At 45.3% G+C, this 12,175-nt stretch overlaps 1 protein-coding gene across 2 annotated transcripts in view; it reads right to left on the reverse strand.

Moving 5' to 3' along the window:
* The window catches only part of smad7 (SMAD family member 7), a 23,219-nt gene extending 11,322 nt beyond the window's left edge, over window positions 1-11,897 (reverse strand). The window contains exons 1-3 of one of the 2 annotated variants that reach the window (XM_012868980.3): window positions 10,445-11,895; window positions 9,057-9,110; window positions 3,924-3,995 (exon numbers count right to left, since the gene is read on the reverse strand). In XM_012868980.3, coding sequence (XP_012724434.2) covers window positions 3,924-3,995; window positions 9,057-9,110; window positions 10,445-10,916 — 598 coding nt within the window. In that variant the 5' untranslated portion in view covers window positions 10,917-11,895. Of the gene's footprint in view, window positions 1-3,923; window positions 3,996-9,056; window positions 9,111-10,444 lie in introns of both variants that reach the window. The other variant, XM_036140260.1, reaches the window with a different exon arrangement.
* Window positions 11,898-12,175: the final 278 nt, after the last annotated feature.

Here is a 12,175-nt window from a genome sequence, read left to right on the forward strand (position 1 = left end):
TTTAAAACGCCTCCTCGTGTGTAAAAAAAAAAAAAAAACGCTGCATCTCAAGAAAGCAAGGTATTTATTAATTGGCAGGGACTAGCTTTAATCTCCATCGGAGCCCCTGATGAAGGTTACGCTTCCTGCCAATTCGCTGGATGACTAATTGACTTGCCGAGGGGCGGGCTGACTGTCTGTCGAGGTAGACTGGCAGTATAAGAATACAACTTGGCCTAAATTTAACCCGCAGTGGGAGGAAGCGCCTGTGTGACAATCGGCCATGCGCCAGGGCTCGCACCGGGTCATTCTATCTCCTCGCCTATGTGTGTGTGTGTGTGTGTACATGCCGCCACAGCGCGACTAGATCCGGTTACACACAGGCACTCTAGGTCAGGCCCCAACGGCACCAGCAGGCATGCCACTGACACTCAGATGCTACACTTTGAAGCGTCTGGCACAAACACAAGTCTGCTTTAAGGAAGACTTACAGTATGTGTACACCTTGGTTTAATACCCAACGGCAATTATCGAGAGATCACGCACTCAAGATGGCCAAGGATGTCAGGATTACTTTGCCTTCTTTGTAAGAAAGAAGTAGCTTTGAGATTTGGTCCTTTTGTACCCCGGGTTGCAAATTAATTGAATTATATGGTAATAGACATGAATAATCTTAAAATTTAAAATATTGAAGACTGCTTACTTTAGAGGACTGAGGCTACACTCCCTACGTGTAATATACATCACATACACATATGATTCTAAGTCCTTGGACACATTTTTGAGTCCCAAGCACAAGTCTAATGAAACCGTATATTTGAGCCTGTGGACTATAAAGTGGAGCAAGGTTTGGTTATATTATTGGTTGAATAGATTTAATGTATGGTTTCAATGTTCACCTTGCAAATATCTCAAGGCTGCCTGCCTATGACAAGGGTGTCCAAAGTACGGCTCGGGGGCCATTTGTGGCACCTGGACTGATTTTGTGTGGCCTCCAACTGCAATTCAAGAATGATTTGGCCCACCAGCACAGGTGGTTGATGCAGATGGAGACTTTTTTTATTTTTATTTAGGGCAAACTTATTACAGAGAAATTAATTGAAAATATCATCTTTTAATAACCACGGTTTTTCTTTTTTCTTTGATTTCTTATTATATAGAACCACGTCTATTCAAAGACTTTTATTCAACTGCGGAAATTTAAAGCATTTTTTTTAAAACCAGGCTGTCCCACATGCTGTTCTTAATACTGGGACAGGATAAAGTTTTTTTTCAACAAGGCCAAAAAGACCTTGTAAACTGGAGGAACATTTCTTAATATGGCAAATGTGCAAAGCCTTTTTAAATTTTTGACCAACAATGATTTAGACATCTCCTTCCTACATAAAAAAATCAGATTTATTTGTGCAATTAAAATATTGCTTGCTCATATTTTGTGGAGCAGTTAAAAATATTCACAAAATGATTTGGGGAAATTTTGTTGATGTTATTTAAACTTTTTTGGCCCTCGAGTACTTTTGACTCATAATTTTGGCCCACGTAACAAAAGCCAAAAACAAAGAGTTAAAGAGTATGTGTAAGCACAGCGAGAATGTTGTGACTGGCTAGCCGGTAGCCGCTAACAATGCTAATGTTAGCATCTGCATCGGAGCCTCAAGTTGGCACCAAATGAAAGACTATTTTACAGTCTGGGCTGCATATGATAACCTCATATGCAAACTTGAATAATTTTGCACAGAATACAGGTTCTATAAAAACAGTTTGAGAATAAATATGCACAATTATGGATCATTTAAAACACAATTTCTGATTCACCTTCTTCCTTCTGTCGCCTTAAAAAAACTTAAGAATCCACATGTGGATTTTGGATTTTTCCAAAAACATGGTTAAAATCTCTCATTTTCATGGTCTGAATATTGTGCAGTCTTTCTCTGTGATTAGGATGTGTTGTGGTGCAATAGACAGTAAAAAAAAAAAAGGGCCAGTCTGTATAAAATATTGGACCTTGGTACAACCACATTCCACAGCAAACTGAACAGAGCTGTGACTGTTTCAATAAAACTTATTTAGGACACCTTATAGCTCGACAAGCAACAAGTACCCCCTCATAAGCTGCTCATAACTAAGAGTTACTTAACACTCCAGAGATTCATAACCAACAGTCCAGCACCCTCTTAACCCTGACCTGATCTCCATTTCTCAATCCCTAATCTGATCTCCCTGCTCAGTGCCCGGGTGAACCTATAAACCCCTGATCTAGGTCTTCGCCAAGATCGGTGCCCCTGACGCCCGGCTCCAGCCGTCCTCTCCTCTTCCCTTCCCCTCTGTTCTGTTCCAAGCCGATGACGTGGGCCAGCGAGGGGAGCTTTGGAGCCGCTAGTCTGGCAGGCAGCCTAGTTTGCATTTGCGCTTGTCGCTGTCACAGTTCACTTAACTCCTTCCACCCTGAGCGAGCTAGGCTTTCTCCTCAATGTAGTGACAGGGAAGAACTGCTTTCTCGGTTTCCCCCCCTCCCCTAATCCACTTAAGATCTGTCTAAAAGAAAACAAGTTAATTATTCTAAAACAAAGCAAAGAGTAGCAGAGCTCTCGCTGACTTCCAGGCTCATTTGAGCCTCCCTCTCCTCTCTGTGAATTCGCCTGAAGAACATAAAAAAAGGGCAAAATGAGTGAATTAGAAGGTCAGCAGCGGGGCCTCGGGGAGGGGAGCCATGTTTCTTTTGTCAAGGCCCCAGAGGGAGAGAGCCAAGTGGGGAAAACAGGGAGGGGGAGGAATGGGTTACCCCCTCCATCCTCTGTTTCGCTTATAGGGGAAATCATGGGGGCTTTGGCCATCACGCCTCGGCCTTTCTGCCTCTCCCGCTCTCAATGAGGAGGCCCATTCACCAAAAAAGACGCTGGCTGCCACGGCCATGTCCTCCTCGCCAGGAAGGAAAACAGGGGAGGAGGGGTGGCCGAAGGAGGGGGAAAAACGAAGGGAGGGCGCCTGTTAAGCTCCCACTTCTTGGGTTTCACAGTTTGAACCGTGTATGAAATGTGCCTTTAGTTAACGCACAAAGGGAGGACTTAAGTGTCCACCGTGATGGTCTGGAGGAGGTGTGATTTTTGGATCTTCTCCTCTGACACACACAGGCGAGTAGGCTAAACCCTCCACCCCCTATCATCAAACAAAGGAGGGAGGGGTGGGGGGGGGGAGAAAACGGGCAGCGAACACCAACTGACACAAAACAGGCTTTAAAGGCTCCATAATGAGAACCATATGCGGCAAATGAAAGCAGAGAACAGCGGTGGAGAGCGAAGTCTCTCCCTCTCTCATGAGCATCATCGTATCCAGCAGCCTGTGGGTAAGGAAGGCGACACTGCCAAGGGGGGGGGGATTATAGGAGGACTCTAATGGAGCTCGAAACGCGTTCGGCATCAGAGTTGGAAGAAAGTAAGGCGCCCTGTCTCTCAGTCTAGAGGAGAGTTTCCTCTCAGTCTACAAAGACATCCCCTGTATGCGCAAACACAACGAAACAAACACTCAAAACGTCGGTTTAAGCCAGCTTTTGTTTCCCCGTCCTCAACAACGCTACACGCCACGGAGCATACTCTTCGGCAAACAACAACCCGCCGTGTTTGTCTTCCATTACAACATCACACAAGAGAGCGATGGGAGAGGAGAAGGGAGAAGAGAGCAGCGTTGTTCAAAGAGCCAGAAGGGATAAATTTATGTGGCTGTGGGAGAACTGCGCCTCCCTCCTTCACTGGCTGTTTTATTACAGAGGGGAAGCTGGGGCCCCCACAATCACCGCCTCATCATCGCAAGTATGGAGGGGAGATGATGTGTGTGTCGGGAGGAATGCGAAGCAGAGGGAGAAAGAAAAACAACGGAGGGCAACGAGGAGAAGCAAGAGCAGGAAAATGGGTGATATAAAGGGGAGATGTATTGGTGGGAATATTTACCTGAAAGCCCCACAGGGGCCGAGTACGTCGTTCCCCCAGTATCACTGGATGAAGGCCCAGAGTCTGGAGAATCTGACGGGAAGAGAGAGACTCTGAGTTAGCACCGAGCGCGTTTCTGTGCGTGATGGGAGACGGCAGCGAAGCAGCAGCTGCGAGGCCGTCAATCACTCGGGTGAAATCAATGCCTAATGAAGACGCTGACGATGAAGCTCACACCCTCTCTCTCACACACACAGCAGAGAATTTCTTACACCCCTGATAATCCCCCCCCATAATCCGGTGCTTTGGAAGGAATGTTAGCCCTGCGTCTTTACAAAGACGAGCTGCCGAACCAGAAAGGGTTAGGATCTTTCTGCTTTTCATTCCCCGCTCGACAACAGAACAAGATCTCACTACATTTGAACGTCACAATATTTCTCACCAACGGGAAGGCTGTTTTGCAAAAGACCCGAGTAAGAGATATTATGAGTATGGATATGAAGGTGTCTGCTTTAAGCTTAACACCCTGTTGAATCAATATTTTAGACTCTTGTTTTGATGTGAGACACAGAGTAGCTTTGAGTTAGCCTGTTTTGTTGACAGAGTCAATTTTGAGTCATTTAAGTCTGGTATAAAACGTCAAAAACACTCCCCACTCACTTTTAACCAGTTTATGTGGCCATAATCTGGGTAAGCGGTAGAAATAAAATATTGTGGCAGACAAGAAATGAATGATTATAAGCCCAGCAAGGATACCAGCTAATAGTTAACCGCTAAAGAGGCTATAGTTAGCATCTGCTTTGTAGCTTCTTCTCAGCACTGAAAAATAAATGTATCCTTCACGTTTTTTGTAGTAGGAAAGAGAAATAAGAGGGTTTTTTTAACCAGGTTGGCTCATATTTGATCATCTACAGTACAAGACGTGATTTGTAAGCACTGTGACAGTATAGCGACTTGCTATCTGCTAACCGTTAACGTCGCTAAATTATCTAGCTGCTTTGTAGCTTCAAAGCGGTAGAGTAAGGGACCATTTAACATTTTTAATGAGTAGCTGTGGAGGGAATCTCAACATCTCTAGTGCAACATCTAAAAACCTTTGTATAAAGGTTGAACCGGATCATTCTACACTAAATGAAGATCGTTTTGTTTTTAAGGTCATGTAACCTTTATTCTGTTTCTAAAAAAAAAAAAACAGAATGAGATCATTTCAAGCTTTTAAGCCCACTATAGAATTAGACCAGCATGACAATGTCATAATAAGAAATTGATAATCTTTTCTGGTTACATATGACTTATAATACAAACGTTTTCCCAAAACCTATTACTGAGAGTTGGAAGAAACTAAAAAATATTCTTTTCTCTCCCTCATAAGCCAAACATTGCTATTAATTGCAGCCCTGCACATTGAATATTATTATTAGACCGTGCTGGCACTAATGCAACTAGAAAGCTCAAAGTAAGCCATAAATCTGTGTGTGTGTGTGTGTGGCACCATTGGAACACTCTGCTACACAAACTTAAGACAGGTCCTGAAGGCAACTATACATTTAAATCCTATTTAGGGCAAACCATCAGGCAGACAAGGGAGGCAAAACTAGTCATTCTCTCCTCCTTTTGAATGTTAAGCCCCCGTCAAAGACCTGTAATGTGGACTAGTTCCAGCACGACGCATGAATGGCGCTTTTAAGAGAAGAGCTGTGTGCGCCGACTGGAGCAACACACTGCTGGGAGCAGGCTAGCCGCCGGTAGCTTCACTAATTATACATTCCTTTGGCTACACGTATTCTGAGCTACACCTAACACCCACCGAACCCCAACAAGGCTAAATGATGAACCAAGAACCTAAGGCTTCAGCAGACAATGCAAAATGACTGAATCTAAGCCCTGAACTGCACGAGGAGCTCCGACGAGTGTGTGAAACCACTCTGGCAGTCCCTTGACCCGTCCGGATGGGGCCCGTGCTGCTGCGGTCTCCCTAACGAGATGCACGGGCACGGCCCGGGCCCGTCCTTTCATTGGCTGCCAGCACGCCTTGCCCTGGACTCTCGGGCAGCAGTTCACCGCCGACCACAGGGTGTAGAAACAGGGGGCATCAGAGTGAGGGAGCCAAACAGTGGGTGATTCATATTCCCCACAGCTGAGACAAGGTAGCGTTTTATGTCCAGGCTCCTTTCATATTTGCCGCCGCTGCTGGAGGAGGACAGGCACCATGACACCTATAACCCCACTTCCTGCTCAGCGGAGTCATGAAAGCAGCGTCGTAAAATCCGTCGCTCTTCCGCTTCGTGCGGATAATTGCATCCAATCGCCTTTTCAAAGCGAACATTCAGATTTTTCGGAATGCAGTGACAGTTTAACCCAGCCCGCTCTAAAGCAAACACTGCGATATTAGCGTAGAAAATCGCATTAACTTCCAGTAATGAAAAGGAGTGACTGACTGGACGGCTTCCTGAGGCAGTCCTCATGTGATAAGCTCATCTGTTCCACTGTCCAATTACCAAGTCACCTTTTCTGGTCGATGCAGACACTGAGCACGCAGGGACTGAATAAAAGTGAGAGTTTTATATAAAATATGACATAAAACAAACGATTTCAGTCTTGAACTTCAAAGCCCAAATTAAAAAGAAACCAGAAAAGTCCCTGCTCCCCTTAACCTTGCTGCCTACGGTTCAGTTCAACAATTCAAGTTCAGTCCGTTCACTCTGAGAGAGGAAACAGGGTGGTAACATGAGTTGTATAATCATTTCCTTTGTCTGCATCCCGCTTGCATTTCCTATTTACCTTCTCGTTTCCTTTCAACGCTGGAAAGTCTCCAGCTGAACTCAATACAGAGACACAACGCGAGGTCTGCAGCTGGTCCCAGCCAATCAGCGGAGAGCCGAGCGTCAAGTAGGCATCACTGCCAACATTTTAGATCAATTCTGCCTGCATTTAACGTGCCGGAGCCGCTTTTTAAGCCCAATAATATTTACCAGAGCAACGTGGAGACAGATGACAAAGACAGAGTGAAAGGAGTGTTGGGGGGGGGGGGGGGGGGGGTTGAATTACTGCAGCTGCAGCTGCAATGACTTCCTATTGTTTCCACTCACTGAAAGCCACTTTCTCCTCTGAGCCGGCCAGTCGGCTGACTGGTCACTGTTTAACTCAGAGCTCTTTCTGCACTGATACACACCGAGATGGGTAATGAGTCAGAAAGCACGAGAGATGGGGATAATTTTAAAAAAATTACTCTGTTTAAAGTCAGAAAAATCTTTGGTATCATCTGTACCTCCTCAGTCTGCTCTGGTTGTCGGGTGAAATTTAAACTGACCTAATAGATGATGACTTAACGCAATAAGGAGAAGGACAGAAGAGCAGGAGGACCAGTTAATTTCACCATTTCCTACCTCCGTAGTTCAGGTTATTTCCCGCTTGAACATTTCAGGTACAAAATAAAGCCGCCTGCCACAGAAAGTCTATTAGTTAATCTTCTCAACGTCTCGGTTTACTGTAAGGAACTGTGTTACATCATGTGAATAAATAGGAGCTAAGTAAATAGTACTATACCAGCAGGGGCTCTTAGTGGTATTTTGATTTGATCAGGGGTCTGCCCAAGCAGCCATACTGGATACCGAACTTCAGGTAACTCCAAAGATCTCTGATTTTCCCAGTCGAAATTGTGACTTAACTGAGTATAATTATTTGAGATTTTAAATACTACAATAAGAAAATCTACAGTTGCATTGCACTGCTCTGTGGTTATTAATTACATTAGAGATCGACAATTATATTGTCATAGCATGAGAAAATAATTGTGATAAAATTAGGGTATTGTCATCGTAAATACATTATAATTGTTGCTGTATAAACTACTCTTTCCCACGGTTGGCTCCATGACAGCATCAATGAATACCAATATATTTAAAACTACGATTAAATGTCTGTATCGTGCTGTTTAACGATAAATAAGCACACTTTCTCAAAGCAGTATATGTGTTTGTGGGGCTCTGACAGTAGGTAGCGACAGATGCAATACCATAAAACATTGTAGGAAATTTGAATAGACTTTTTACCATCAACCTCACCGTTACTGTGATTAGTTCCATAAAATATTCCGTAAGTCCATTTCGCCCAACCCTAATTGTGATCCAGATAAAAGTGATTAAAATAATGTTAAATGTTCTGATATTTATCGAAGTTCCCCTCAAAGAAGCAGCAGTACAATACTCCAAACAGCAAAAGTAACAATCTCACCCATACTGTCAGTTTTTTGGGGGTTTGCAAAGATCAACTAAAGTTTATTGTTATCATGATAAATCACGATAATCACCCCCCCCCCCAACTGATAAGAATAAACGATGCAATAATTGCCCATCGCTGTATTAAGTTCTGCTCCCCCGAACGTTTCGAGTTGACTCCAGTGAAAATGTGTCCAGTTATGACCCCAAACCATCATAACGCTAAGTGGTCACTCCCTGGTCCAAAAATGATCAGAGGAGTCCCAATAAACTATGAGTAGATTACATACAACTCTTTTAAATCCTCACTTGCACACGGTACAAACTCCACTTACGGCTGGCACAAAATCACAATCCCAGAAATGTTACCCCCCAAAACAGAGTCTAAGCACAGAAGTGGGTCAATGACACCCCGGGTCTCTCTCACACACAACCACACACACACACACACACACACACACACACACACGCACACGCACTCCATTTCTGTAGATCGTTTTATGTGATAAAGGCTGCCTGGCTCCAGGATGCTGCTGCCCTAACTGTGTCTCACAACAGATAGATGAGGGCATAAACAAACCGCTCCACACTCAGACATACCCACCGCCCCTGCTGACGTGCCACTCAGTCTATAGCTGATATCTCAGCTCGCCCTGGCTGCCAGCCATGCTGGAATTGGCCAGCCAGCCAGGCGTGCCACTCCACTGCTATCATAAATCACAACATAACGTGGAGCCATTTCCCCTCACACACACACACACACACACACACACACACACACACACACACACACACACTGCAGAGGCACAGTGCAAGACTAAATGAATGTGTTATGTAAATCTAAACAAAACTATATATATATATATATATATATATATATATATATATATATATATATATGGACACACACACATATATACCATGGAAAAAAGCTCACCTGGTGGTTTAAGATAATCCATGGGATAGCGGGAATATGGAGGAGGAGGAGACTCTGTGTGGAGGAGAAAAAAAAACAGAGAGATTTAAACTTTGAGATAAGAGTTGTCATTCTTCAGCGGGAGGAGGTGGGGGGGGGGAAAGATTTGTGTCTGTCAGCTCCGCCTGGAGAGGCAGGCAGTGAGGCCGGCCGGGCGGCTATTGCCTTTCATTGGCAGGCAGATAAACAGGGGGCCGCCTGGCGCCAGAAGGGCCACTATCAGCGTCTAGGACAAACTGAGATACGGGCCTCTTTTGGCCCGGGACGCCAAGCAAGCACACACACATACAGACAGAGAGAGAGAGAGAGAGAGAGACAGAGAGAGAGAAAGAAGGAGAGGGGGCTGGAAACTTCACTGTGGAAACACTGGAGTCCTGGCTGAGGCGCTCTGCGATGTAGAAATGCCAATTACGAAATGTTCAGATAGCAGCCACGCTGTTTGCTTGGAAAGCAGGGCTTAGATGAATCCAAAAATATGATTTTTTTTTTATTTCAGAGGCAGCTATATACTGGTTTTTTTTTTAATAACAGGTTAAAGAATTATATAAGATACACTCAAATAGCAACATGACAGACTTAAGATTCCGGTCTTGCAACATGGCACCACAAGGGGGAGCCCAGGAGGAGGAGGGGGTTATAGCCCAGCCATAGATGTATATCTTTTTTTTTATGAATATAAGACCGAAAGGAAAATAAATAAATAAAAAATAATCAGTGAGTACCAGCAGCTTTGGGTTAAGTCGCACAATTTGCTCTTTCATATTAGCATTTGACAACTTTTTATACCCAGGATAATGTTTATCAGTTTATTCTTACGTTATTTTCACGAATGGAGAATAAGTAGTCATAAAAATACTCAAATCTAAAGTACTAATTATTGTTTATATATATATATATATATATATATATATATATATATATATATATATATATATATATATATATATATATATATATATATATATATTGCATACCATTTTTATTCATTGGTGCCATTTTTTCTTTTTTTTAAACTAAAAAACAACTCCAAACAATCCTATCCTGGCCTCTCACTATATTTTAGATGACCAAATAATCTTCTACAAATCTCTCAGGGCTGTTAATTTAGGTGCGCCTTCCTAAGATCACTGGCTGGCCCTTTTTGAGACTTTCTGGAGTCGCCCCTGTGAAAAAGGACCTCTTGGCACGCACCGAAGTCCACTTTGGCCTTATGGTAAGCGGAAACCCCTGCCCCGGGGAGGTGATGTCATCTGATTTTAGGATCATTTAACTTCAACATATAGCCAGCAAACTGGAGAATTATTTTTTTTTTTTTTTTTCACAGGAACCGCTGAATTGATTCGACTCACCGAGTTCACACAGCCTGCTCATGTGGTGCGGGTTGCAGCAAACTAGGTCCGGGTTGATTTTCCCGTAGGATTCACAGCAAGACAGCCTCTTCAGCTCCGAGGAATGCCTGAGGTCCGGCCACCTGAACACTTTGTAGAGCAGCATGGGGAGGGAGTAAGACTGCTGACCCACTTTCGCGTCCACTTTGCTGGGCAGGAGCAAGCAGGGGCTCCGGGCGCCCCCCTTGGACTCCACCGCCTGCAGGAGCACCTCCAGCTGTTTCTCCTTGATCTTCTTCAGCACCGAGTGGGTCAGCGCCTTCAGTTCGGCCTCCGACCCGGCGTCGTTGGACTTGGCCACCTTCGCCGCTTTGCCCATGCAGCAGCCCCCCGAGGAGCCATGCGTCCCTCTGTCCGCCTCCCCGTCGCCCTCCACGGGCGCACGGCTCCTCCAGAGTCGCCGGACGAGCCCCGATCGTTTGGTCCTAAACATGCGGGACGAGAAGAGGGTTTCCCGGCTAAAAAACGAGCATGGTGTCCGCAAATCATGAAGATTCCGGGATCCGAGTCCAGGCAGTGACAAGCAGCCTGAGAGGATACGGTGGAAAAGCGGGGAGCTGGATGAGCGGAGGAAGTCTGTAACATGCGCCAGTCTCCGTCGCCTTCTCCTGCAGACTTAGATCAGAGTCAGGGGGGGTTTAACGGGACAGTCAGCTCGTCCCCCGGGTATAAATCACCATCACCTCCGCCGTCTGAGTCTTGCAGCTCAGAAACCTTTGCAAACCAAGCTGTGCGTAGTCCCGATCTGCAGAACTGGCCCCTTTAAAAAAAAAAAAAAAAAAACTCTCCGTGCAGATTTTCACTGTCAGAAATCTCTATCAGCGTGCGCTGGATGCTGCTGTGGACACCGGAGAAACTGGGGCCTAATTATCCCATGAAAACCCAAAGCTGTCCGCCGGATCTTCAGGAGCAGAGCATTAATCCACTCACACTCACAGTCACACACACAACAACAAAAAAAATCCCTGATCCCGAGCGCTCACAGCGGTGCTCTCCGCCGATGGTGTCTGCTGTCCGGAGAGGAGCGAGGTAACAAATCCACGTCTGAAGCTCTTCTCTCACAGCCGAGTTGAGTTGGAAAGCCACGCAGGAAGCGAGAGAGAGAGAGAGCGAGAGCGAGAGAGAGAGAGAGAGAGAGAGAGAGAGAAAGACCCCCTCGGTTCGCGTCAGCGCAGCGAGTCTGAGAACCTATTTTAGCAAACCGAATCCCTGTCGGGTCAAATATAATCCAGCCTCGTTTTTTTTCTCCCCTTGCACGAAGTTTCCGTGGGCCGAGTGTGTAGCAGAAACGAAGCCGACGGCGCGTCCCTCTGCAGGGCTGCTGCTGCTGCTGCTGCTGGTGGTGTTAGTGGAGGGGGTTGTAAGGGATTCTGTGTGTGTGTGTGTGTGTGTGTGTGCGCCTGTAAATGAGGCGGATGGTTGGGTGCCCTTCCTCCAGTCTCCAGTGCGCATTGACGCGCCCGGTCACGTGTGCGTCTAGACACCCTGTCGCTTAAAAGAAATGTGATTGTGTTGCGCAAACAACGGATCAAGTGGAGCCCGCGGCGCGCGCGCGCACGCACGCACGAGCGCGCACATCCAAACACACGAGAAGATAACTTAATATTTAATTTTTTGGAAGTAACATTATTTTTATTTATTTTTTGAATTTTTAAAAAGTAAAAAGTTTAGTAAAGTGAGTATAGAGGAAAC

The sequence above is a fragment of the Fundulus heteroclitus genome, chromosome 8 (assembly GCF_011125445.2).
Source record: "Fundulus heteroclitus isolate FHET01 chromosome 8, MU-UCD_Fhet_4.1, whole genome shotgun sequence".
NCBI lineage: Eukaryota > Metazoa > Chordata > Actinopteri > Cyprinodontiformes > Fundulidae > Fundulus > Fundulus heteroclitus.